This window comes from Lepidochelys olivacea (genome assembly GCF_965140295.1).
Source record: "Lepidochelys olivacea isolate rLepOli2 genome assembly, chromosome: 24".
NCBI lineage: Eukaryota > Metazoa > Chordata > Testudines > Cheloniidae > Lepidochelys > Lepidochelys olivacea.
This window is the reverse complement of record NC_140434.1, coordinates 5,309,243-5,336,643: the sequence shown is the minus strand read 5'-3', so window position 1 is coordinate 5,336,643 and position 27,401 is coordinate 5,309,243. Positions and strand designations below refer to the sequence as shown.

At 44.6% G+C, this 27,401-nt stretch overlaps 1 protein-coding gene across 2 annotated transcripts in view; it reads left to right on the top strand.

Annotated features, from left to right (window-relative positions):
* The window catches only part of SMG5 (SMG5 nonsense mediated mRNA decay factor), a 40,032-nt gene extending 14,380 nt beyond the window's left edge, over positions 1 to 25,652 (top strand). For both annotated transcript variants that reach the window (XM_084613251.1, XM_084613252.1), the window contains exons 7-22: positions 2,120 to 2,198; positions 3,123 to 3,248; positions 4,644 to 4,712; positions 6,531 to 6,739; positions 7,692 to 7,829; positions 10,637 to 11,347; positions 15,142 to 15,311; positions 16,165 to 16,240; positions 16,707 to 16,882; positions 18,020 to 18,178; positions 19,269 to 19,328; positions 20,312 to 20,471; positions 21,816 to 21,906; positions 22,976 to 23,050; positions 23,642 to 23,780; positions 25,041 to 25,652. In XM_084613251.1, coding sequence (XP_084469377.1) covers positions 2,120 to 2,198; positions 3,123 to 3,248; positions 4,644 to 4,712; positions 6,531 to 6,739; positions 7,692 to 7,829; positions 10,637 to 11,347; positions 15,142 to 15,311; positions 16,165 to 16,240; positions 16,707 to 16,882; positions 18,020 to 18,178; positions 19,269 to 19,328; positions 20,312 to 20,471; positions 21,816 to 21,906; positions 22,976 to 23,050; positions 23,642 to 23,780; positions 25,041 to 25,124 — 2,522 coding nt within the window. In that variant the 3' untranslated portion in view covers positions 25,125 to 25,652. The remainder of the gene's footprint in view (positions 1 to 2,119; positions 2,199 to 3,122; positions 3,249 to 4,643; positions 4,713 to 6,530; positions 6,740 to 7,691; positions 7,830 to 10,636; positions 11,348 to 15,141; positions 15,312 to 16,164; positions 16,241 to 16,706; positions 16,883 to 18,019; positions 18,179 to 19,268; positions 19,329 to 20,311; positions 20,472 to 21,815; positions 21,907 to 22,975; positions 23,051 to 23,641; positions 23,781 to 25,040) is intronic.
* The last annotated feature ends 1,749 nt before the right edge of the window (positions 25,653 to 27,401 follow it).

Below are 27,401 nucleotides of genomic sequence, written 5' to 3'. Positions count from 1 at the left end.
CACACAAGTGGTGATGTCATACTTGTCTGGCTCACCCAAGATCCAGCTGCGTGTTGCTGCTTTTGCAGAGCATTATTGCTAATACAACTTTCCCCACTGATATAACCCCACATGCTCTTTTTTTGACTTACAAGCAGTTACTTTGTGCAAATATAACACAGTGGGAAACTGGGAGTTGGACTCCTGGGTTCTATTCCAGGTGTGCCACTGTGACCTCTTGGGCAAGTCACTTAACACTCTGTGCCTCAGTTTTCACATCTGTAAAATGCGGAAATTTTGCTACATTACAAGGTTAGTGCATGTAAAGCACTCTGATCTTCTCAGTCAAAAGATACAATAGAAGTACGGGAACTTATTTAATAGCTTTCTTGTCTAATGTCTTTTAAATAGTCAGTGGCAATTAAAATTTAGTTTTAATTTCTGTCATGCTCGCTAAGCATATGCACAAATTAGAAATGCATCGATATGGAACAAAATTGACACAGGGCCAATTAATGATTCAAACCTTCCTGAACACACACACTGCCTGAGCTGCCCTGAAGAAGCTTGGCTGAATAGAGTGGTCTTGCAGAATGCCCTGAAAGGCTTACCAAGTCTGACAGCCTGAGTTTGAGAATCAAAGTTGAGGGCTTCTGACTGAGTGCGCCTTCTAGCAGTATACAGATATTGAAATGTAGGGTGTCTTAATTAAACGCCCCAGATGATCTCAATTGTGGGCTTTGGATGTGAGCAGAGGTAGCTAAGAACCTGAACTATATAGATACTTAGAGTCAAATTAACCACTTGAGCTGCACTCAGAAACAAACAATACAGATCATGGAGTACATGTGTAATGAGCCCCCTCAGAGAGGTATTGTTAAGTGGACAGCTGCATTCAGTAGAAGCTAAAGCTTCTGAGTGGTCCTTAGAGGCAGTTTTTGCAACGAGTACAGTTACAAAAACATAGTGCAAAGCTTTTTGCTTGTTGAGTTGTTGCTATGGCTGACCCCTAAGTATGAATAATTGGTGTTTATTGATTAAATTTATATAGCATGGTAAATTTACATGGAACTTTTACAAATGTAGATAAGATGTTCTAGCAATCCTTAGCTGACTGGCTAAGCAGCAGTTCTGCAGAAAAGGACCTGGGGATTACAGTGGACGAGAAGCTGGATAGGAGTCAGCAGTGTGCCCTTGTTGCCAAGAAGGCCAGCACCATATTGGGCTGTATTACTAGGAGCATTGCCAGCAGATCGAGGGAAGTGATTATTCCCCTCTATTTGGCACTGGTGAAGCCACACCTGGAGCATTGCGTCCAGTTTTGGTCTCCCCACTTCGGAAGAGGTGTAAACAAATTGGAGACAGTCCAGCGGAGGACAACAAAAATTATTAGGGGGCTGGGGCATATGACTTATGAGGAGAGGCTGAGGGAACTGGGGTTATTTAGTCTGCAGAAGAGAAGAGTGAGGGGGGATTTGATAGCAGCCTTCAACCACCTGAAGGGTGGTTCCAAAGAGGATGGAGCTAGGTTGTTCTCAGTGGTGGCAGATGACAGAACAAGAAGCAGTGGTCTCAAGTTGCAGTGGGGGAGGTCTAGGTTGGATATTAGAAACACTATTTCACTAGGAGGGTGGTGAAGCACTGGAATGGGTTACCTAGGGAGGTGGTGGAATCTCCATCCTTAGAGGTTTTTAAGGCCCAGTTTGACAAGGCCTTGGCTGGGATGATTTAGTTGGTGTTGGCCCTGCTCTGAGCAGGGGATTGGACTAGATGACCTCCTGAGGTCTCTTCCAACCCTACTATTCTATTAATCCAAATCAGGCAGACAGCACAGTAGTTTAGCAGAGAAGGGGACAGGTGAATTATTGATGACTATGAGGGCTTGCTTGAAGGAGAAAGGAGAGCAAGCAGAGGCGGGACAGGAAGATGTGAGGGTAGCATGAAGCAGAGTGGGAAAAGGTGAAGCGAGCAAGTAGTCAGAGCCTCTTCAACATGGCTTTGTAAATATCCTTTGTACCTGCTGGCTCTGTACACTTCCTATCATGAACGGAAATGTAGTGAGATGTAAAGGATCTTCTTGCATGAGGATTGTTCAAAATAACACAGGCTTAGTTCATTCTCCTTTTAATTTTCATGACAGGGATGCCCTTTAACCAGCTGGGGACACTGGCAGGGAGTAAATATTACAACGTGGAAGCTACCTACTGCTATTTACGCTGGTGAGTGTCTGTTACATAACATACTGAGGCTGGAGGGAGCTGATGCATCCTCATTGCTCTCCCAGTCATTGAGCCAGATTTTCTCCTTTTTCTTCATGTGTTGCTCCATTTCCTTGCACATCTGCTATTAGTGGGAATGCTGGTGGAGAGAGGTGGTGAAGGCTGCCTCCCTGACAAGACTGTACTGGATCACAGGGCCACCATGCCACCGAATAAATAAATAAAACACAAAGGGCCAGATTTTGAATGATATTTAGGCACTTAAAGATGAAGACAGGTATTTTCAAAAGCACCTAGGTGCTTATAAAGGGGCAGGCAAGTCCCTGCAGTCTAGTGTGGTGCTGCCCATGTGACCCACTTTTAATTTCCCCATGGCAAGGAGAGACCAACACACCAACCAAATAGCATATCCCCTTTTAATAAGGGTTCAGGACCTGAGTGATTACAATAAACAGTTCCTAAGGTTCTCACCTCAGGACCGTGGTTCAGCTCCCAGATTTAAAATCCACAGAACAAAGCTGCTGGCTAGGCCAGTTTCCTAGAGCCTGAGAGAAAACCACCACTACCCTGCTGCAGTCTGCATGGCTTCTATTCCCCTCTGTCTTACTCCGCTTCCTGTTCCTGTTTAAATATCTCTGTCCTAGTGTGGGGCAGGTCTCCTTGCTTATACCCCAGGCTGTCCCTTACAGAGGGAGTGCACTCCTTCACAGTGCCTAATGCCTACTGAAATCCTTATAAATAAATCTATCCCTTCAGCACTTTGAAGAGTCTCACTCGGGACCTATCTTCATATTTAGGTGCCAAAATACCTTTTAAAAATTGAGCCTAAGATTCGTGGCACAGCCCAATCAAAGCCACGAAAAGTAACTGGTGAGAATCCCTGCAGAAAAGTAACTTTTTGTTTGTAAAATGTTGGTATCTTAGTATCCAGTCTGAAGCGTCCTTTGAAGGTGCGCACGGTAACCTGAAGCGGCTGTATGACAAGGCAGCCAAGATGTATCACCAGCTGAAGAAATGTGAAACCAGGAAACTGTCGCCAAGCAAAAAACGGTAAGAACACAAGAGAAGAGGGTGGTACTGGGACAAGACTTGGAAGGCGATCATCAGTGGCTTCCTTTAGAAACAGGACACTGGGTATGATTCCTGGGGACTTTAATAGGGTCTGGCACAAATCCAGCTCAAATCAGTCGCCAGTCACAGTTGTTGCTGTTTAATAAACTTTTTTTGGATGATCTCAGTCTAGATCCCCCTACTGGTCCCTTTAGTGGTGATCTCTGGGAAAGAGGCCAAGGATTGACTAGGTGCAAAGGTTGAATTCCCTTCTCAACCCTAGAGCTGGTTGCTGCAGATCAGGGTTGAGGCATACTGGTGGAGTGGAATATGTATGACGCTTGCGCTGCTACAGCCTATGTACATCCAGCCTGTGGGCTTCAGTCTCCCGGGCTACCATTGAGTCACAAGGACTAAATTTCACTTTACGAAATAAAAAACAATATGGGAACTCTGGCATCAAGTAGGTACTGAGAGCCCTTTGAATCTAACTCAGCAACCTACCATAACCCACTGTCCTTCACTAAGACCTTGTGTCAGCAATGTAGCCGTTTACTTTGTTTTAAATACATCTTTGCTAGTTATGTTTACTGCTGCCTTTGCAGGAAGTCCATATAGTCATCACCCATCTAGTAGACCAATATTCATGGTGCATTTAATAGGAAGTCAATAGTGTGAGTAACTTGTTTCCATTTATCTGGCCTTGATTTTTAATGCATTAGAATTTTCTGCTAATGGTCTGGTTCTATTCTTACTGCTTTTCTCAAGTATTATCCAGACTAGTTTCTTCCTTCATGTCCACCACCTGCTTCCAGATATTCTAGTGCCTGAGCCAAATAAATATCATCCAGTAGATATGTAGTTTGTTCCACTATGCATCTCCAGAACCGGACAGACGATTGGTTGGTTGTGTGACGTGGTTCTTGTACTGAGAGAACAAATTTTGTAAATATGTGGACGAAAACTGGAGAAATGAATATTCTTCAACCAGCACCGCTGATTCACGAGAGTACTGACATCCTCTGCCTTTACAACTTAAGCTCTTGCTCTGTTTAGTACTGAACAGCCTCAGAATTCTTAACTCCCTTTAATGCTCTCCCACCCCACCACCATTTTTGCCATCCAAACTCCTGTGTATATTTCTTGTTTCCAAAGTTTAAACATGATCATAAGTTCTGAAATGGATGGACTATCAATGCCCCTTTCTCAAAGCAGGACTCTCTGATGGCAAAAGGTAGCTTGCCACACATCTGTGCCTCTAAAGTGAAGGTGGGAGACCATGAATAAACTAATTTACTAGCAATCCAGATTTACATACACGAATAAGAAGATTGCTGTCATCTTGCAGCCAAGTGATGGGATACTCACTTAACTGTGTTTCTCTTTAATCTTTAGGTGCAAAGATATTAAAAGGTTACTGGTGAGCTTTATGTACCTCCAGAGCCTTTTGCAGCCAAAAAGCAGGTAAGGTTACCTTACAACTTCTATCCTCTGTAGGTGACTTGCAGCTGCAAACATTAGAAATGGAAGAGACTTTGCTTTGTACCCTTGCCACAAATGCAAAACCACATATCTTAGTGACGCCTCTACTGAGTCTTTCAGTCAAGAATCCCAAATGTCAGTAAAGTCTTAACACTTCTGTGAGGGAGGAGAGTATTATCATCACCACAGAGAAACTTCATACACAGGGATTAAATCGTTTAGTCGTGGTCACTCAGTAAATCAGTGGCTGAGCGAATGTAGAACTCGGAAGTTCTGACTTTCCAATCCCCCAGTGTCATAGTTGTGTTATGATGCCCCTCTCACTGTGTTCAAACGCTTTGCCCAGTCTTAAAATCTGTGCTTCTAACAAGCATTGGCAGAATGACGTTGGTGCAGAGGGTCACAATCTGCACACATGCAGAACAGTAGAGCAGTTCATTATAAACACCTGTAATCTAACCTCCTTGTTCAGGGGAAAGATGCTATTCTTTCTGTAACCTGTTTCTGTTGGAATAAGTGGAAAGCTTTGTACAGTTGCATGGCTTTTCCTGGATTTTCTGTCTCTGCCAAGAGATTTCAGGTAGCTCTAGGTTAACCCTTTAAATACTGTTTGTTACAGATTGATTTCTGTTAGGGGGCAGTACGCACTCTGATTCTCTTGCCCATTTTAATGAATTGATTTGTGCTGGTTGACCCTGGATTTACACTTCACTGTTACTCTATGTAACGCACATTCAGTGGGTGGTGTATGTGTCTCAGGGTGGAAGAGGAAATAGAGCTCCTCCAATTGCCCGTGTCTGCTATCCTGCTGAAGAGGATTTGCTGGACTTTTTGCAGACAGTTTCTCTCTAAAAGCTGGAAGCATCTTGTAATCCACTGTACTGATTCCCATAATGCTGCCTCTGAAGCAGCAAAGAGCTGCAAATGACTCTGGGGTGTGTGTGAGGTTGCAGATGAGAACACGTGTGGGAGGTCACAGAAGGAAAAAGGTCGAGACTCTCGATCTAGGCTGTTGCAGTGTAATGTTTTAACTACACAGTAGAAATAACTGATTCTGAAATGTTCACTCTTCTTAATAATGAAGGGTACTGTATATATTGATGTGTATTGCCATATAGTGCCTCCTGACCCAGGCATACCCCTGTAGGAAGAAAGTCACCCAGTGATGATTTATATTTATCCATCTCATGCGGAATTTTTGTGGCTGTTTCTAAAGTGCTTTGAGATCCTTAGATTAGGAGTATAAAGGATCATATCAGCATCAGATTGAGCTCCAGACTTGTAGAAACCTGTTAACTTTCCATAGCTGATTAGGTCAGTATATTAAAGTAATCAATGAAGAATTAGCTGATGTACTGCTTCATATCCTGGCCATTACTACATGGGATGAAAGGTCAATTGTGACTAGTTTCTCGCTGCTTGGGTCAGCCATGGAGGCAGCACCTTCATCCCAAGAGTGAGGAGTTGAGCCCCTCACTTCATTCTCTAGTGATCCATCCTGGCAGTATAGGAGACACTCCGACAGCTGTTTACTTTGTCACTTTAGTTTACACTCTGTAGGGATGGGAAAGATTGCTCAGATTATCTAGTCTTTCCCCATCTGCCTGTGCATGATTGTTCCCTTCAGTATATTCTCCAGTGCCTTGTCCTATCTTGTTCTAAATGACTTAAGTGATGACTGAGCTTGCACCAGTTTTTGTTCAGTATCCACATGAACGTTCCAGTTGCCGGGAGCTTGAGGCTTAACCTGGTGCAGGGCATTTGAAGAGTAAATCTATTTGTTTTTCCCCTCACGTTAAGCTCTGTGGACTCTGAGCTTACATCTCTTTGCCAGTCGGTGCTGGAGGATTTCAACCTTTGCTTGTTCTACCTGCCTTCTCCTCCTAATCTGAACTCAGCAAGCGAAGATGAAGAGGAATATGAGTGTGGATATTCCTTCCTTCCCGACCTCCTCATCTTCCGCATGGTGATCATCTGCCTAATGAGCGTCCACAGCCTCAAACGGGCAGGTAATCAGTGCACTAACAATGAACACTGGTGGCTCATTGAATTGTTGTGCTGTGAGAGAAGAACATAAATGCTGAACAAGATGACCTGTCTATTCTGGACACTCATCTTCCATAGAATAAGGCAGTGGTCCCCAAACTGTGGGGTGAGGGGCCTGAGCCAGCCCGCATGGGGGGCAGGGCGGGAGCGCCATTCAGCCCCACTCTGCCTCCAGCTCCACTCTGGGCCAGCCCCAGCCCTTGGCTCCCAGCCCCCAGGAGGGCATGGACAGATTCCATTATGGATAAGGGGAGCCATGACAGAAAAAGTTTGGGGACCACTGGAATAAGGGGACCCACTTTACACAGATTAATTTAGAACTGGGTAACTCCTATAATCTAACTTGAAATTTATTAGTTGTTAGTGATGGAGAAGACTTATTATGTTGCATTTAAATCTATCTCCGGGACCGGGTCAGGATTGCTCCCTACAGTGTATTTTCTAGTGTCCAATTCAATGTGCAATGTCCTAATTAATGATGCATCCACCACTTCCTTTGGGAAAATGTAGATGAAGGATAACCATCTGGTATCGGAAGGATGTCATCACCGAGAAGGAAGAGGAATTGTTTAGAATGTGCAACTTCTCTCCCTTCTTGGTGTTTACGTCCTTCAGATACCAGATGGTTATCCTGCTTGCCAACACTTTTTTCACTATAATAGAAAGATCTGCATAAAAAATGATTATTTCCTATCATTAAGGTGAGAGATGAAATACTGGTGATGCCACCTTGGGCTGATTTATGGATTGAAGTTTTTTCAGAAAGTGGAAACCCCTGGATATTGATGCCACTTGTCAAGATGGCTGTGTCCTATGCAATTAGACAGTAAATCTTAAACGTATCTTATTTGACATCCATTTTGCTGCAGAACAGGGGTAGTCTATTCGCTTCACCTCTGTGCTGTCCTGTTGCAGGTTCAAAGCAGTACAGTGCAGCCATTGCTTTCACTCTGGCCCTCTTTTCTCATCTGATAAACCACGTCAATATTCGCCTGCAGGCAGAACTGGAAGAAGGGGAGAATCCAGTTCCAGCGTTCCAGAGCGACGGCACAGGTAATAAGAGGGAGGTGGTGAGTGCTGTGTTAGCTCAAACTACTTCCCTCTCTGTGGCCACCACACCCCTTTCCTGAGTGTATTCAGTATGAGCTTTGTAGTGCAGTGCACAGCTATGGGTTTGCAGAGCTGAGTTTGAAACGCTTTGATCCTTCACTGCCAGGCTGGAAGCACTAGGCACAAATTGTATGCTGAGCCCCGAGGGAAAGGAAGTCCCCTCTTTTACTCCAGAGTGCCCTGTTCTGGATGACTGTGCTTTCATAGGAAGCTATCAGAGGGATTCTTGCTGCTGTGAAAAATAGGGAAGACCCTCTGGGTTCCAAGGCAGCCCATGGGGAAGTGGTGGGGGGCACAGACTAGAGACATTTGCTAAATCGTTGAGCAACAACTTCAGTTTCACAAATGTGACCAAAGTGCGTGTCCTCCCTGTCTTGTAACACCTCTGCTTGCTCCTCATTCATTTCAGGGTCTAGTTCAAATGAGTCCTGCATGGCTTTTAAAACTCTCCATTGGCTTTGCTCCAGCTGAACCCATGGATCTTGTCTGTGCCGTTCTTGCTACATCCTCTGATAAGTTGATGAATGGGCTTATATGACGAGGTTGCCTGCTATAGAAGGGGACTGGATTCGACAACCCAGCAGGCCCCTTCCAATCCTGCATCCTCTGTTCATCTAGCACTTCTCTCCCCTGTCCCATTTCATGATCTTACAGTTCATGCAAAAGGCGCCTTCCCTGTTGTCTGGAACAGTCATTCTGTATCTCTCTCCAGCTCATTCTTCTTCAGTATCTCTTCTCCATGTTCACTGAAAGTAGGGCAAGAAGTAATGGGCTTAATCTCCAGCAAGGGAGATTTAGGTTAGAGATTAGGAAAAACTTTCTAACTATAAGGATAATTAAGCACTGAAGTAGGGAGGTTGTGGAATCCCCATCACTGGAGGTTTTAAAGAACAGGTGGGAAAACACCTGTCAGAGAGATTCTAGGTTTATGTGGTCCTGCTTCAGTGCATGGGGCTAGACTTGACGACTTCTTGAGGTCTCTTTCAGCCCTACATTTCTATTATTGTAGGATAAACTGGAGGTCTTTGGTCTCCAAGGTTGCCTATTGATCAGGCTTTTTATTTTCTTTCAAGTCCATTCAGCTTCGGGGAAAGCTGAAGTCCTGCCCCTTCGTTAATTCTGCACAATCACTATCTTTAGAAAAATGGACATTCAGATTTTTCTTGACCCAAGTAATGTACTTGAAGATTCATATTAAACAGGACTCTCCAGTATGTGGCCAGAGATATTTTGGATGACGTAATGACCACTATTTAAAGATGGGAATAACTTAACTCTTATGCTTATAGGTGGAGGTTAATTTAATTAAATGTTGTTGTGTTGGGGTCTTAATCACTGGCCTTAAGCAGTTCCACCGAACACACCAAACATATCCAGAATAATGTACAGACTAGTCTGAACAGTAATAGCTGTATAACTTTAGAATGATGGCATGCTTGTGTAGTTCATTCATTCCTGCAGAAGAGGAATTTAACTTCAGCTTTCTTTCCTTCTCTCCTTCCTTCCTTCCTTTCTTATAAAATTAGTCAAATGTTTCAACCTGTCTTGACTACTCCTCTGAGAAAATTCCCACATACCACTGCACTGCAGTGTTGTTTAATAAGCTATTGTGTTTATATAGTTGATGCAGATTCTCCCCCAGCCTTGGTTTTAAATAAAACAAGGTGAATTAAGCATCTTAAGACACTGAGCGCTATCGGTCTAATAAGAAAGGTGGATTAGACCAGTTCAATCCAAGATTACTGAGAGGAGCAGTTCGTTTTAATTTTAAACCTTCTGACATGCATGCAAGTATCCTGCCCCTTTGCTATATTGTCAGCAATCTGAAGTGCATGCAACACATTTTAATTGGAAAGTAAAATACAGGCCTATTTTTAAACCAAGATTTTTATTTTAAATGCATCTCAACTAAGACAAATTAGCCTCTGGTCGGATGACTGAATTCTTGGCAGAAGATTGCATTTTTATTAGTCAGTGAATTTGTTTTCTTCTGGTAAAACGTGTGTATTCCTCTCTTGTTAAGGACCCATTAAGAAGTAAAATTTTCTCTGTAGTTAACTGCGTGGGCTCTTTCATTGGAAAGTTGGGCTGGGGAGAAAGTGGTTTTGTGTTTAAATGAATTTTGTACTGGGGTGGCAGTCTTGAAACCTGAAGCCACGTAATGACTGATCAGGTGCATCTCAAACAATATTAAAACAAGCTTCTTTAGACTTCTGCTTGTGTACTCCAGTCTTGTCCTGGACAGACTCCATGTCTAAGGCCCTTGTGGGTTGTATAATATGGATTCCATAACTAGAAACTGGATTGAGATCTGTCCATTCATTTCACACTAGCTGCCCATCTACCAGCCGTCAAATGGAAGTGGCTTTCACTTGCTAGGTACAACTTGAGCAGGATTTAAACCAGTGTCCTACTGGGTGGAACACCTGTATTTGCTAGGATAAACTTCTGCTGCTGGCTACTGAATGGATCTGGGGATTAGTAAGTGCCATTAGGAGGTAAAGGAATTGTCCGTAATTAAACTTGTCTGTTTCTGTGCGATTGGGGCTTGGTCAGGGAGTTCACATCACTTCACTTGTTGGTGCTTACGTTGACGCATTTGTAAAGTGGGATTATCTCCCAAGGGTGCCTTGAAACATCCTCTGATGAAAGCTGCTATAGAAGTGAGACACCAGCGCTTTCCCCGGCTTGGGATTGGCCACCTGGTTGGGTTGTACGTCAAGTTTTTTTGTTTCGGGTGTCTTTTGCAGATGACCAAGAGACCCGGGAGCCCTTGAACTCCGTTGAGAAGGAAGCAGATGCTGACTTAGCCAACCACCGGCCCAGCGATGAGCAGAGGAAGAAGGACAACAAGAAGAGCAAGAAATACTCCCGTCTCTCCTGCTTGCGCCGCCGGCGCCATCCCCAGAAGGTCGATGAGAGTGATCTGAGTGAGGGCTTCGACTCTGACTCCAGCCAGGACTTCACTAAGGGCAGCGATGGCTCGGAGAGTGGCTCGGAGAAAAGCGACGAGGAGGTGGAGACAGCCTTTGATGTGGAGACAGACTCAGACATGAACAGCCAGGAATCCCGTTCCGACCTGGAGGATATGGAGGACGAGCCAGGGGAGGAGGGATGCGGCCGAACCAAAAGCATGAAAAATGGGGCCAAGGAGGCCTTAAAAAACTGCATGGAGGGGAGCGGGCTGGTGGACTCTAAAAGCCTGAGTGTCTCCAAGACTGAGAATTCAGATGCTGCAGTCAATGGGCCAGGGTCCATGGGCACTAATGAAGCTAGCATAGCCAGTAACCTCCAGGCCATGTCCACACAGCTGTTCCAGACCAAACGCTGCTTTCGCTTGGCCCCCACCTTCAGCAACGTCCTCTTGAAACCAACTCATGAACCAGCTGCCTTGAAGCAGGTAGTGGACAGCAAGCCTTGTGTCAATGGGGATGTGGAGAAGCCCGGCTTCCCTGAGCAAGGTAAGGATGAATACTTGGTTACAAATTATATCTTTACTGGCATGGAAGAACACACAGAGCTGGGTAGAAAATGATTGAGCAGTAGCAGTCTTCTCAAGGAGTGAAATCTATCCCTGTGCAACACTATAGTGCATTACTGTGCACCACCGTGGCACCTGGGAGCCCCAGTCGTGGACCAAGACCCTGTTGTGCTTGGTGCTGTACAGACTCAAGATGGTCCCTGCCCCAAGAGGCTTACAATCTAAATGTAAGAAAAGAGACAACAGATGGATATAGGGAGAGAACAATGAGGTACTGTTTGTCAGCATGATACACTGAAGTCCCTTAGAGCCCTGTTTTCACCAGAGTGGGACTTAAGTGGTGGATAGGCTGCCTGTTTGCATAGGAATTAATTTCACCCTTAATGCATGGAAGGCCAGATCCATACGTTACCGTAAAACGAGAGGGCAGTGCATCAGGACAGTGTTGTATAGTACTTCTGTGTGACGTAATAAAAGATGATTAACCTGTTAACACAGAACAATTTAGTGAAATAACTTTACTTATTGAACTAGTTTGAGATAGTTTGTAAGCTTCTGTGCAATAGGCACAATAATATTTCCAACTGGGTGTTTAGGGGCTTTGTTAATTAATACGGAGGGACATTATAAGTCGGTGTGTTTCCCAAAGTATGGGCTGTATTCCCCTGTGGGATGCAAAGGACAAACTGAGGAGGTATCAGTGGAACTTAGTTCTCAAAAGTGTCATCTTTTATTTTTAAAGTCTCTAGCTGTTATTGTTGTGAAGAAAACCTTCAAAATGTGAAGCAAATGTAACTTGTACAGAGATGTCTGCCTGAGTTTTCAGAGAGCCTGACATAGTATCTCTGTGGTCTGAACTGCCCTATTCATTTCAGTGAGTGCTGATTTACATGCCAATGAGAGTTAACAGTGTTGACATTTAAACACTTTGCTGCTCTTCAAAGCGTGTAAGAAAGGAGAGGAAAGGTCGTGTTATGAAGATCTATACCAGCATTTCCTAAAGTTTGGGGTGCAGAGGATTAGATTGCAGGGTGGAGATGATGTATAAATTAAGGCTTTCTCTACACTACAGAGCCTGTTCTGGCATAGTTCCCTAGTGTAGATGCAGCCTAAGTGGCAGGAGTTCTTCTGCTGGGATAGCTACACCACCTCCCTGAACTAAGCTAATAGAAGCACTCTTCTGTATGTATAGTTGCTTCTGCGTGGGGGTTTTGCTGGCACATGTTGGCTAGGGGCTGTGAATTTTTTCACACTCTAGATGACATAAGTATGCCAGCATAATTTTGTAGTGTGGACCAGGCATTGCAGGGTAGCAAAAGAGTTGAGGTCAGTTTCATTTTCTTAAAAGGGGGATCAACTTTAAAAACTTTGGGAAATGCTGTTATAACCTGTTCAAAGGGAACAGTTCTGATAGATAGGAGGTGCCGGGGCTACTCCAGAGAAGGCTGCTGGAGGGATGGGGGCATTTCTACAGCCCTCAGCACCATAGCGTCTGGACCACTCCTCAAAATCAAACCCACTCGGAGACTCTGGCTCCACCTTACGTTCGGAGCTGGTGTCCAGAGAGGCTGGTGCTTTCCAAGCTGCACTGGGGCACCTTGGGGACACACACGGCTGGGAGAAGGACCCTCACAGCACCACGCGGGAGAGTCTGCAGCTCCAAGGAGGTGCTATATATATTTTTAATTTTATTTTTTTAAATCTTTTAGGGGGAGGGATAGCTCAGTGGTTTGAGCATTGGCCTGCTAAACCCAGGGTTTTGAGTTCAATCCTTGAGGGGGCCATTTAGGGATCTGAGGCAAAAAGGAAAAAAATTTGGATGATTTAGTTGGGGTTTGGCCCTGCTTTGAGCAGGGGGTTGGACTAGATGACCTCCTGAGGTCCCTTCCAACCCTAATATTCTCTGATTCTATGACTAGGTCTTTCTCATCTCTGACTTCTGTGGTAGTATGAAAAGCAGACTTAGCACCATTCTTCTCTGTTGCCCTGCATTGTACAGTCATTTATACCATTGCAAAGTATGTACAAAATGCTACTGTTCTGATTTGCAAGTGTTTCATAGAGCATTAGTGTAAATGCCTGCACAAGGTGTAGGGTAATGGAGAAATGGGCCATTAATGTTTAAATGCAAATATAAAGTCACCAGCGTATCTGTAAAATTAGTTTTGGGTTCTGTGTTTTTGTCAATGCTTCCTGATGAAATTCATTCCACTCACAAAGCTAAAGGTCTGTTCAATTGCTAGTGCTGCAGAGTCTAGCTGAATTTGAAATTTTGGCTGTTTTACTGCTTATTAAATCATAAAAATGTTGTGATTGGAACTTAACTGGCAATTAAGTTAATGGTGAATGAGGCAAATAGAATCCAGGTGACTCTCCCCTAGCTGTACTGGCTTGGTGAGCTCTGCAGAGTTCACAGAAGTGAAAACTTGTTTGTGTCAGTAAAAGTCAGCAGATTTGACTGAGTGACATGCAAAGAGCAGAGATGTGGCATTAGGGGCAATTTCTATACACTGTCAACCATAATATCACATCAGTCTTTAGGTTTGTAGGGCCAGATTCTAACTTTTGATGCACAGTAGATGGCACTGCAGATTTCTTAAAGCTATTCAGTGACATGTATTATTCAAACAAAGTAATGTTCTGGGAGAGAACAGATAGAAAAAGAGATGATATAATACAAGTGCATTGTCTGTATTTCAGATAAACCACTTGGGCCAGTCTGGTCTTGTTTGTTAGTCACTCCTTCCAGCTTCCCTTATATCCGGGAGCAAGGAAGCATTTTGCATCGAGCTCAAACCTAGTTTCCATGGGAGTGCAACTCTGAGAAGGACTCAGGCTTTGCCTAGGCTAAGATTTAAAGGTACAGTGTGAGATCATGTTAACTAGCTTGAGCTAACTAACACCTTCTAAAACTCTAGTCAAGAAAAGGCAAGTTGTACTCTAGCATGCTAAATCTGGATATTTAGAAAGGGATAGATCAAGTTAGCTAACATGATCTAATGCCACACCATTAAATCCTAGTCTAGACAGAGCCTCAGGGCTTGTCTCCCACTTCCAGGGGCTGGGGGGGGAGGGCAGAGGGGTGACCGATGTGCAGCAATGTGAAAACCCGCTAAATCAACCGCCGATCACTCTCCCGTGGACTTTGGTACTCCACCGGAACAAGAAGCATAAGGTAAGTCAACGGATAAGGATATCACGGCACTTGATGCAGGTGGAATAAAGAAGCATTCTTGTCCCCACTGAAGAAAGGATAGGCAGGGAGGGTCAGAGGGTCACTAACTTGCTTAGGATAACACAGCAAGTATGGGGAAGTTGGGAATTGCTCCCAGGTGTGTCAGCTGTTCTTCTAGCCACTAGTTTATTATTACTTTTATTATTTGATTACTGTAGTGCCTAGAGATCTAGAGATGGACCAGGACCCCCTAGTGGTAGGGGCTGTACAAATGTAGAACAAAAGGCGGACCTTGCCCCAAGGAGAAATCTAAGTGTAAGAGAAGAGAGAACAGATGGATAAGCGAACAGACAGGAGAGTACAAGGACACAGTGAGACTATACTGGTCAGCATGATGAGCCTGCTGCCTTCCAAGAGATAGTTACACCAATCAGTAAACTACTGTTGTGGGTGTGTGCGGATGAAGCAGGGAAAGTTGAAGCATCTTTCCCTTCCCACTCCAATGGTGACTCGCTGTGCAAATGCCAATATGGTTTCTTACCAGATCTCCACTTGATATTTAATGCAGGGTATCTTTGCTCTTTTCGTTGTTGTTTCAGATGACTTGTCCGACTCTGAAGAGAGCATCACCAGTAACAAATCCTGTCGGAACGAGAGATCCCTCCAAGAGAAACTAGAGATCATAACCAATGAGGGCCTGCTTCCGACTGTCAAGGTGTTCCTGGACTGGTTGAGAACCAACACTGACCTCATCATCATGTGTGCCCAGGTGTGGGGGTTTTGTTTAAATGTACACTGTTAATGACAGCGTCTCTTAAGTGTCAGCTTGGGTGATTATATTGTGATAAGCCTCCCTGTAGATTCAGGTGGATACATTGTTTGTCCCTTCCTGGCATAAATAATGATTGTGACTTTAATGTGTATTGTTAAACAGATCCCATGTTGCACCATAGATTCAACAGCAACTCAGTGATGGGGGTAGTGATCTCTGTGCATGGTTTGCAAATCAGTGTGTTAAGTTTGTAAAGCAGTTTGGGATCTCTTGGGATGAAATGTATTATTCATAATCAAATTACTTCCTCTCACTTTTATAACTATGTTATTGTTAGGTTCTACCCTACAAATACGTTTTGGTGATGGGGGAACAGGGGATTCAGGGTTATTAAATAGCCCTGACCTAGAAGCCATGAGAATGAGACAAACCCACATCTAGACACAGGGATCATCTATCACGATTGCTATTGAGTCTTCTGTCTGTTTCAACAACTCGCCAAAAAAATGAGAGGGTGGATGTAGAGGCAACTGCTGGTTAGGTGGCCTGCTGGCTAGGTCAGGAGACTGGGCATCCATAGGCCAGAGATTCTATTCTTGACTCTGTTAGTGTCTTGTTGTGTCTTTGAACAAGTCATCCTTGCCTCTCTGCCTTGGTTTCCCTGTCTATCAAATTAAACTAATCTCTACTTCACAGGATGTTGAGGCTTAATTATTTGCAAAGTGCTTTGAAGTCTCTGGAAGGTGCTATCAAAGTACAAAGTATCCTCATAATTATTTGCATCTATCTTGACTTGAAGATTTGCATGACTTGATTTATTTTGCAGCCTTTTTTTTTTTCCTTCTTCCAGAGCTCCCAGAGTCTATGGAACAGACTGTCCGTGCTTCTGAACCTTCTGCCTTCTGCTGGAGAACTGAAGGAACCAGGTACCGTTGGAGCCCATCCCGTATCATTATCCTCCAAACAAACAAACAAACAATGCTCCCTGCACAGATTCAACTCCTTATTTTTCAAACCTAGTTATCAGTGGTGCTTATAGCTCATTATCCTGCAAGGTGAGAGTAACTAATGCAACTTGGTTTACAAGGATGATGGAATATGAGTAAGGCCATGTCTACCTTAGCCTCTGTTGTGTTGAATCATGATTCAAGTTAGTTACCTCCCATGGTTTGGTTAGCTAGTGTGGATGGAGTCAAACTGTACTAAAGCAGGGTACTTGATTGACTGGCTCAAACCTTAATGGAAACTGGTAGCATGCCATAGACATTCCCGTATGACCAAAATGCTTGAACTTTGAAGAACATAAAGCACAGCATAAGACTTCGGACCTCAGCTGTCCTGGCATCAGTGATGATCAGTCACATCTTACTCTATTTCCCCCCAACAATCTAGGCCTGGCTCTTGGTAACGAGGTCAAGGACTTGCTGATTGGCTGTGAACTTCCAGACTTGAGCACCAGCTTGCTGCTTCCAGAAGACGTGGCGCTCCGTAACCTGCCCCCTCTGAAAAATGCACACAAGAGGTTTAACTTTGAGCAGGACAGACCCATACTCTCAGCGGTGGAGGAGGTGAGGATAGGCGAGCCCTGGATTCTTGCTACCAGCTAAACTTGTCTTGATAGAAACTTTTCCTTATCCTAGCAACACAGGAGGAGAGTCTAGTTTTATTGTGGGAGAGAGTGTGCCCCGAACTGAAATACCTTTGTGAACCTCAGGATGATTCACATTGCTTCTAGCTCCATCGCCCAGGCAGTGTCCAGAAACTTCCCTTTCCCCTCAAAGCAACGCAGAGCTGCTACCTATGGGTTTCTTTGCTGTGTTTAACCCCTCACCCTCCTTGTCTGGATAAATCAGTTGGGACGAGTCTTGAACCGTTTGCAGGCTATCTCCTTTAGCCCTGTGTCAGTGACGATGACTGGCAGTGGCAGAAGAATTGGCATTGTGCCATACTCATGCCCAGAATGGCTTTAATTGTCAGCCCAGCTGCAGAGTAAAAAGGGCTAAGATCATCATTACTGCATAGGGGAAGGTGAGACGTTTAGGGAGAAAGTCAGGAGAGTAGTGGTCCATCTAATTTTGCTACGGCAATCTCTGAACTACCTGATGACTTAGAGCACATTAACATTTGTCCACCTTTGCTACCTGATTTTTAAGGGAATGTTATGGCCTTTGATCTGGGAGCTGCGTTTTTAAAAATGTAAGATTCCAGCTGAGGAAGCCCGGGGATGAATTCCTGGATGTCTCCTCATGCTTTTGGTGCTCTGTGGAGAAACTCTGAGGCAAGTTACAACAATCCAAAGCCGAGTACAGTCCCTCCTTTTACTAAAGCCTGCTTAGCTGTCCTGTTAGTTATGTCACCCCTCTTCAGAGAGATGACGACTCAGGTTCCAACGATGGGATAACTGGCCAGCACAGATTGCTCTGAAAAGCCAGATGTCATTGTTCTCTGTTTGAAAACCCTGACTGCAAATATTTCAAAGCACTCTGGCTGACTTCCTGCACCCCGACCCCATTTATTTTCTCCAAAGAATTATCATGTCCTGCATCTTCAGGAACATTCACAGAATTTTTCACTGTGTGAGTGTGTGTGTGTGTTTAGTCATTTCCACCTTTTTCTAAAAGTTTAGGTTCCAGCTTCCCAGCTAGCGCAGGCTGCTGCCAGGGGGGTGTGGTACATCTCATGTCAAACCATCTCCTTCCTTGCAGTCCGTGATCCGTATTTGCTGCATCCGCAGCTTTGGCCACTTCATCACCCACTTGCAAGGCAGCATCCTGCAGTTTAATTCGGAGGTCGGGATCTTCATTAGCATCGCTCAGTCTGAGCAGGACAACTTGCTGCATCAGGCCCAGGCCCAGTTCCGCATGGTGAGTTGGAAGAGTCTTAGGCTGTCTACACGGCCACTTTCAGCACTGACGCTTTAGTCGTTCAGGAGCATGAAAAAACACCCCCCTGAGCGGCAAAAATTTTAACACTGAAAAGCGCTTTATCACCAGGAATGCCGATCAAGCTACCACCGCTCATTCAGGGTGGTTATTTTTTTATTGCCGGAAGAGCTCTCCCCAGCAATAAAGCGTGACTACGCTGCCCACCTCACAGCGCTGCAGGCATTGTAGACGTACCCTCAGAGGGGCTGATGCTCTGGTCTGTGACATGCTGGCATCCCAGACTAATGTTGCCATTGGCTCCTCTGCCTGGCCGTGTGTTCCTGAACAAGCTCGGTAATGGCTCATAATTGACACACTTTCAGTGCCTAGTGAGAGAAGAGGTTGGCCACATTCCTCTTGGGAAAGCTGCTTGCCAGGAGCAAAGTGCATCTAGGGACAAAAGTCTGTTCCTGTTCAGTCTTGCTGTTTCGTAAGAGGATAATCCGCCCCACCAAGTTGTGAATGAAAAGTCATAGATAATCTGGCGTGCTAATGAATGTGCCACAAGCATTGTCCCCCAGTGTAATGCAGGGAATTGGCTCTAGAGAGCTGCCCCACCCCCTGGCAAATCATTATTGTGTAGTCTTTGTGCATGGGAAAAACTCCATCCCAGATTTGCAGCTCTGGAGGACCAAAGTTTGTTGTACAGAGAAGACACAGTTTAAGAATTGGCAGAACCAAGCTTTTTTTCCATGCTGCCCCACCAAAATTTGCCTCTGCCCTCCCCAGAGGGGGATGGTAATCCATTCTTCCTCTCCCATCGGCTGAGACAGCTGACAAGGTGGGCCAATCATGATGGGGACTTTTGTACCCGCTCATTTCATACAAGCCACCCTCAGATGGTAACAACTGTCCTGGTTGGCTTGGGTTGGATTCAAGCTGGTGACCTGGAGGCAAACAGTTTCTCTCCCTTTACCAGTCCCTTGAGCGATTTGTTCCCCTTTTCTCAGTACCTTTCTGGAAGTACATGCTAATCACTAGCCCACACTCTTCCTGCTAATTTTATTTTTAACTCTATTTTTAAAACTAGGCTGCGGAGGAAGCTCGTCGGAACAGGTTAATGAGAGACATGGCTCAGCTCCGACTGCAGGTATGAGATCCCAGCTCTCAACTAAACCACCAGGTCTGTTAACTTAGAGTTAAATGTCCAAGCGCATGAATGAACCTGGCCTGCCAATCTTCTATTTGGTACACTTATGGAAAAATCATTTTCTGGTCATAATTGTTCACATCTCATTCTTAAAAAACCCCAAACAGGTCAGCCCCTCTGTTTTGACCTAGTGTAATAAAAACTGTAGAGATCTGCCTCTTAAAACAGTACTGTCTGATTTGAGGCGTGGTTAGAGCAGGGGTACTAACAATCAGGACTCCTGGGTCCTATTTCCAGCCCAGCTCCTCAATTGCTCTGTGACCTTAGCAAAGATCTCCCATTCTGTCACAGTTTACCCCTCTGGAAACAGGTATACGCATTTCAAGGGCCTTTGGTAAGACGTTAGTCAGTCGTTTGGGATATTGAGATGCAAGGCACTGTACAAACACAAGGTGTATCATCACCATTAGGTGCCCCTGTGAGTACAGATTTGGAGAACTCCATAAAGGTATATACCAGATGTGTGCTGTACATGTTATATATGCTCTCTGTAAAGATAGGGAGACTCTTTGAACAGCTTATTTTTGTCAAGAAAGGAATAAAAGGTCTGGCTCATGGAAATATTCAGAGGTATGTGGAGTTTGTGTAGATGCCACATTAATGGAGTGACAGATAAAAACGGTCAGTCTACTCAGGCACCAAGGATGACTCAGTACAGGCAGGAACCCTTAACCAAGGTGATTCTTGCTCAGATGCAGAAAGTCGAATTTACGGCCTGATTTGAGGCTGAGAGGGAATTTATACCTCTCCTTGGGAGAGTTTTCACCATCCGCTGGCCCAGGGAACACATTTGTCAGGATCAGGCGGGCTCATGCCATGCGATTGGGGAAGTGGAGGGGCTGGGCTGCACATGACAGGAGGACCATCACTCTTTCTGTTTCTGCATGAATTCCTAATCTGGTATTGCTGCTATCCTGTTTCAGCTGGAGGTTTCTCAGCTGGAGGGGAGTCTCCAACAGCCCAAAGCTCAGTCTGCCATGTCTCCTTATCTTGTCCCAGACACCCAAGCTCTCTGCCAGCACCTCAACATCATCCGGCAGTTAGCTACCAGCGGCAGGTTCATCATCATCATCCCTCGAACAGGTACAATTAGGCTCCTGTTTGCATGTGTGGTTTTGAAGGAGTTCAAGCCCAAAGGCTTTCAAGAGAGTCACGCTCCCTTTGAGAACAATGGAGAATCCTCTCTGTCCCCCGGCTGAGAACAGGAGGTGGGTGTCAGGTGCTGAGCTCTGTTGGAAATCGGGCCCATGGTTCATGAGTAGCTCAGCAACCTCCAGTAGGTCAGAGGGAACACTGGTGTCTGGATTTCCCCTGCAAAACTTGTCCAGTGTTCTTGTATAAATGTGCAAGGAGGTTAGTGACTCTTAGAAAGCTGAGGCAAAGACAGCCCCTGTGTTGCAGAGCTTTGGAGAATGGTTGGCTTAGCTGGTGTGCTGGGGGAATCTATTCAGTCTTATGACAACCAAATTACCTCGGGTTCAGCCCACATTGCTATGTGCCTTGCCTGATTTGTGGTGGCTGTTTTTGTGATTTGTGTGAAATGAGGTGGTGGGCAAGTTCCCATTTCCTTAATGTTTGTGAAGGGCTTTGAGGATGAAAATAGCTATAAATACTACATATTCCCCCCCAACTTTGTGCATCACTTTGTAATACCCTGTGAACTTAGAACAACCTGTTCTTGTCTGCCGTACACCCCCCTTTCCTTCTTCAGACCCCACTCCTTAAATCCTGTTTCTTCCATAAATCCTCCTTGTATTGGTTTCCTGCACCAGAACTTCTATCCCATGTTGGTTTTCCTATAGATTGCAAGGTCTTTGGGGCAGGGACTCTCTCTCTGTTTTGCATAGTTCCCCATGTATATTCACGACACTTTATAAATAAATGTCCACATCTCAAACCACTGGCCACAGCTGGCATTCATTGGCACCCTTGTTTGCATTCTCAGCAGAGATCAAGGACTTAATGTTTCATGGAAGTTGATCTTCCTGTTTACCCCTAGGAAGGTGAGCTCTTCAGGTCAGAGTTAGAGCAATGTTGGGACATTATAGAGGAGCCTGACCTGCCCTGTTTTGTGGCTAGAGGATCCTATTCCCAAGGGCTGTGAGTTCAGTGCTTACTCCCAGCACTAATTAGATTTATGTTTTACTGAAAAAGGCTCCTTGCCTCAGGAGTAGCAGCTGAAAATCATTGCATAGGTCCTTCTTTGGCCGTTTTATTTGTAGCTCAGGCTGGAGTCTAACATGGTTCATCAGCTAATAACTGGAGAAAGGTCCAGGTCAGCAGCTGATTAGTTTGTATTTAGCAGCAGCATAAAGTTATTGCCACCTGCCAGAGGCAATTCCACAGCTCCTAGAGTTCATGCCACATGTAGGATTAACCTGCAAAAGGCACGAGCAAACTAACTTTCTCACTTCTGTTTTTTATTAGTGATTGATGGTTTAGACTTCCTGAAAAAGGAGAATGCAGGCGCTCGCGACAGCATCCGATATTTAGAGGCAGAATTTAAAAAGGGAAACAGGTAAATACCCTTTCCCTTTGGTTTTAAAATAAATGTATCTGTTTCTTATGTAGAAAAAGTCCTTCAAATAAATGGTGTTTTGTTCAGATAGAACACAGAATAAGAACAGAATGGGAAATGGGCACAGTTAAACGTATACCAGGGCAGTACGAAGAGGGCACTGACAGCACAATGATTTAATGTGGTTCATGGATGGATCCCAAAACACACGACTGTCTGACCATCTCTGTGTACCTGTAGGGACCACGTTACTTAGTAATGAAATGCAGCCACTTCTGGTGTGGGAAGTTGCAGCTGCTTATTGATGCACAGCATTTTAGGACAGGAATTGGGGAATGGTTTTTCCAACAGAATTTCAAGCATATAGAATGTAATCAAATCCCCTTAAGAACGAAGCGGCTGAGTGGCTAACAGAATATGCAAACTTTCCTTAAAATCAGGTTTTATGTCAGCGGTCCGATATTTGCCACTGTCTGGTCCTATCTTTAGAAAAAGGCCACTGGGGTGATGCTGGAAATTGTTCCTCTCTGGTCTACTCGCGTGCACTGAGTCAACACATTGGATAAAGGAAAACTGCGTGTTCTAATCTATTTGATCTTTAGAAAGTCTTTGACAAAGTTTCTCACAAGAGGCTACTAAGGAGTCATGAGGTGAGAGGCAAAGTACTGTTATGGATTAGAAATTGGCTGAGAAACAGAAAACAAAGATTAGGAATAAATGGTCAGCTTGTAAAATGTCAGAAGGTTAATGGTGTCATGACCCAGAAATCTGTGTTAGGGCTGATGGCACTTTACATGCCACTGATCTGGTGATGTGCAAACAGTGAGGTATCTACATTTGAAGGAACATCAAATTATTTAGGTTAGTTGAGACTAGAGAAAGCCATGAGGAACTTCAAATGGGACCTATGCAAGCTGGGTGAAAGGGCAGCACCTGCTTTTGGTAAACATCCAGCAGTATCAAGGAAACCAACATGCTTAGAATCATACAACTTCCTTTGCTTTAAAATATTGACATTTTCCCTTTTAGTAACCTCCATGTGGACTCAGCAAATCTGCTCTTTCCTCAGGTACATTCGTTGCCAGAAAGATGTTGGGAAAAACTTTGAGAGGCATAAACTGAAGAGACAGGATTTAGATGCCTGGTAAGGTTACAGCTTAGCACAACCTTTGGAGTTCTTACTTTCTCATTACATGCGTGCCAGGTGGGTTTTGGGATGAGGTGCCACCTTTGGGACTAGTTACATAAATTTGGGTTGCTAGATTTGATCCTATTCTTCAGATTGTTTTAAACCTGCAAAACAAAGGGGCTGTGAGGTCCAGTGTCTTATCTACTGGAGGAGGATCAAATCTGGCAACCCATACTCATGCAACTAGTCCCACTGGGACTCAGGACTCCGGGTTCTATTCTCATCTGTGCCACTAGACTGCTGGGCAAGTCACTTCCTTTATCTCTTCCTCAGTTTCCCTCCTGCCCTTTGTCTGTCTTGTCTATTTAGATTAAAAGACAGTTGGGGCTGTGACTTTCTCATATTATGGGTGTGCATGTGGGGTCATGATCTCAGGGCCTCTCAGTGCTACTTTTAATACAAATAATGGGGTTGAGAGACACTGCACTGCTAGGATGAAGCTTGCCCTGCAGCTGTATAAACTTATGCTTTTGTGGATAAGTGAAATCAGTATCTGTTTGCACAGACACAAATAGCGATTTGATTTTTCTTACATCAATGTGACAGGAACCTCTATAAAATATTGGACAGCTGCAAACAGCTGACTGTGTCCCAAGGGAACGGAGAGGATGACACCACAGGGATGGTTACCATCATAACTGGCTTTCAGCCGGATGATCCAAGCAAATTCTCTGCACCCATGCAGGTCAGTGTCTCAGAATAAGGTAACTGGGTTACAACAACTGACAAAATCCTTCCTGACCCCAGGTAAGGGAAAAAACTCCTTTCATCATCAGCATCCTTTCTGCAAGTGTATTTTCTGCCTGGGCTAGTAAGTGCACTCTTTTTCCACAAGCCTGGGTTATAAATCGTGGCCCTTATTTTTGTTTGCAGTAGGGCGTCTTTACACTATACTGGTAGCGCAAAGGGGTCTTTGGAATGGGCATAACTGTAACTTACACCATTTTAAAGCCCCTTTATGATGTCTGAGCAGCGTAAAGGGGCCCTGGGGTGAATACAAATCCGACGGTTTTGGTTCTGCATGGGCACTTTTGCTGAGATTTTCAAAGCTGCCTAGACGCCCAACTCCCATCAATTGAAATGGCAATTGTATGTCTATATCCCCTTCTCTGCTTTGAAAATCTCAGCCTCTGTTTAGGCTGTGCCCCCTTTGGAAGAGCTGTGGCTTCCTATATAAGGAATAAAGTGTGCCCCTTTTCCAGGTTCTTCTCTTGTCACTGATCTTGTGCTCTTGAGGATGGAAAACAGCAAAACTTCTAAAAACATAGTTCCATGTTGTGTACAGGAATTGTTCAGGGTGGGCCAAAGGGGCGGAATTTCATGTAATTAGAGAAAAAAATGACAGAGAATTTGAGAAGGCTGTCAGGAAATGTTTCCCAACTTTGAGCTCAGTCAGCCTCAGTCAAAAAGCCCCGTTCCTTAGGAGATTTAAATTTGGTGGACAAAGTTCTGGAGACTCTATTGTGGTGGTTGGACGATAGATTACTTTGGGAGACCAGTGGGCTTTTCCCATGCCAACGTTCCATGATATTTTACTGATGTCTTCCCCTGCCCCACACACAGAGTCAAGGAAAAATAAAAATCTAACTCTGAACTACCTAATAAAATAAAAATTCTCCTTCCATTGGCAGTAGGGAAAGGAAAGAGCTTTTAAACTGAGGAGGGAGGTTGATCTTGTGGTGAAGGCACTGGACTGGGGCTCAGGAGACCTGGGTTCATTTCCTGGCTTTGCCACATGTTCCATGTGGAACTTAAAGTGAGTCATTTAATCACTCTGGGACTGAAGGATAACACACTCTCTCACACAAGGGTGTTGAGGCTAATACCATCCCATGGTGATGGGTGGTCATGTAAGTGCCTACACGGATAGTATCATCCAGTCTGCTGTCTTGGCAATGCAGGAAAAAATTCCCTCTGTGTGTGATTGTCTTGTTTTTGTCTCCAGTCTGCTATCCAGGCAGCAGCCAGTGCCAGTGTAGAAATAAAAAATGTTCTGGAGTTCTACAAGCAGTGGAAGGAGATGGGCTGATGGTCAGAAGGGCATCGGGTTGGTGTACCTTTCTCTCCCCCTCTCAGAACGCGCGGTGTCTGAACGAAGGAAACAAAACACAGGCGAGACTTGACACGAAGAAGCAGCAGCAGCAACCATGAGAAAAACAAATCCAGTTCCGGCACGCACACAAAACACCCACAACCCACACCACGAACAGACGACTGTACATCTCCAACAGCGCCAACTGCTCTGAGAAGAGAGACACCTCAGCGAGGCCAAGAAGAGATCTCCCCTTCTCCCGGTCGGCAGGGATGGGCGAGAGACGGGCAGTCGTTCATCCCCCTGCTTGGTCGTCCCCAATAGTCAGGCAGCTCCCTGTATGTACTTTATTTAAACAAGCCAAAACCACGGCAGTGGAAATGGAACACAGAAGGGGCTAGCCTCCGGGGCTGGGGACAAAGTTCCAAAGAGTGCTCTTTGTTGGGAATCTGGTGATAGGAAAATGAACACCTTTTTAATTAATTTTTCCATCTTCTTTCTTTTAATTCTTAGCATATATGTGTGTGTGTGTATGTATGTATGTGTGTGTATACATATATATATATATATATATACACACACACACACACACACATATATATATATATACATATTTAAAAAAGTGGAGTTCCTTTGGGGTTCTGCATCCTCTTCAAATGTTAAAGAATTAAAGAGAACAAGGAAATGATGATGCTATTTTTAAACAGAAAAGCAAAAAAAAAGTTTTAGGAACAAATATATTTATTCCTCTCCGGCCCTTTCCATACTGGGGGGAGTGCAAAGTGATTATTGCCTGTAGAGAAAAGCACCAGACGGAAACCTTCCCTATCCCGCTAGGAGTTTGGTGTGCATTCCTTGCTTTTGTACTTGTTGCGTTTTTTGTGAGCCATGATAGGTCTAGCTTGGGCTGTTTGAGAGAATCTGAGGAAAGGATTCATTCCTCCTCCTAAATGACCCCCGCCCCCAGCATTAGGTCTCTGTGCAGGGGAGGGTACAGGTTGAATGCAATCCAGGCTAGTTGCTGGTAGTCGTAATGGAGCTGCATTGGATGCTTAGACAGTGGCAAGGGTTGTTGATTTGGCTCGAGCCTGCTGAGACTCAAGAGACAAATCGGACCTGAAAACCTCTCCAAACGGTCCCTAATTCCTCTTCGTTATTTTGCAGTGGGATGTTGGGGGAGGAGGGGATACAGAGGATTTTCTTAAGCTTATCAACGGTCTCTTCAGTTGCTCTCGGACTCAGCTTCTTCTGTGTAAAACGAGGGGTTTGCAGAGCTTATGTAGTCCCTAGGAGCAGGAGGGGGAAATGCAGTGGTCACTGCAAGTCAGTGTCATCAGGAGCTGGCTCATGGACTGTTCTGTGCCTTTCAGTCAGTACAACAGCATCCATAAAGGAAGGGAAGGCAATAGCTGTGCAGATGCTGGAATCAGCTCCCTTTGTTTCCTGCGAGGTAAATTTACAAACCTCTCTCCTGCACCCTCTCTACGGATCCTCCATCTGACTTCTGGTAACACTGATACCTATAAATGAAAAGCACATTGCTATAAAGATCACGAAGCACCGGGTAGAAGTTCCATCTCTGTTGATCTGTGTCCCTGTATTTTCAGACCAGATGTCCCCATCCACTTGAACCAGCAACTATGCAAGTAATGTGTTTAACCCACTGGTCTCTGTCCAGCTCTTTTTAATTTGGCCTGACAAGAAGCTGCTATAACTGGTTATTAATAGTGTACTATGAATGGACCATTTGAAAACATAACCATTTGCAATACCTGCAGATTTCCCAGCATAACGCATCATACCAGAATTGCAAAATGTCCCGTTTTGGTTTCAGACCAGTATGAATCCCACAGGATTCATCCACTTTGCAGCTTAGATCATTTTGCAGCCAGCAGCCTTGTTGCTCAGATGAAAGGCCTTGGAAAGCCAGTGTGCTTTAAAGGTGATTTTATTCCTTTGGAAAGCAGAGGAGGGCATAAGGGGTCAGTGTTACTAACCGATTTTCTCTTTGTCTTCACCTGAAACTTGTGGTGCTTTACTAGGCCATGCCAAGAAGACAGCGTAAGCAAAAGTGCTGAATGGGGGCTTTCACCCGCTTCTGAAGGCTTCCTGTGTTTACAAACAGATTTCAGCTGTGGCATGTCCCCAGGTGGAGTTTAGTGCATGGCATTTATCCTTTCCCACACGCGTGCAGCTATTTTCTTTTATCGGGTCTGTTTCTGTTTAGCTCATGTTTTTATGTAATGGAGATGCAAAAAGTAAAAAAAGACCTAC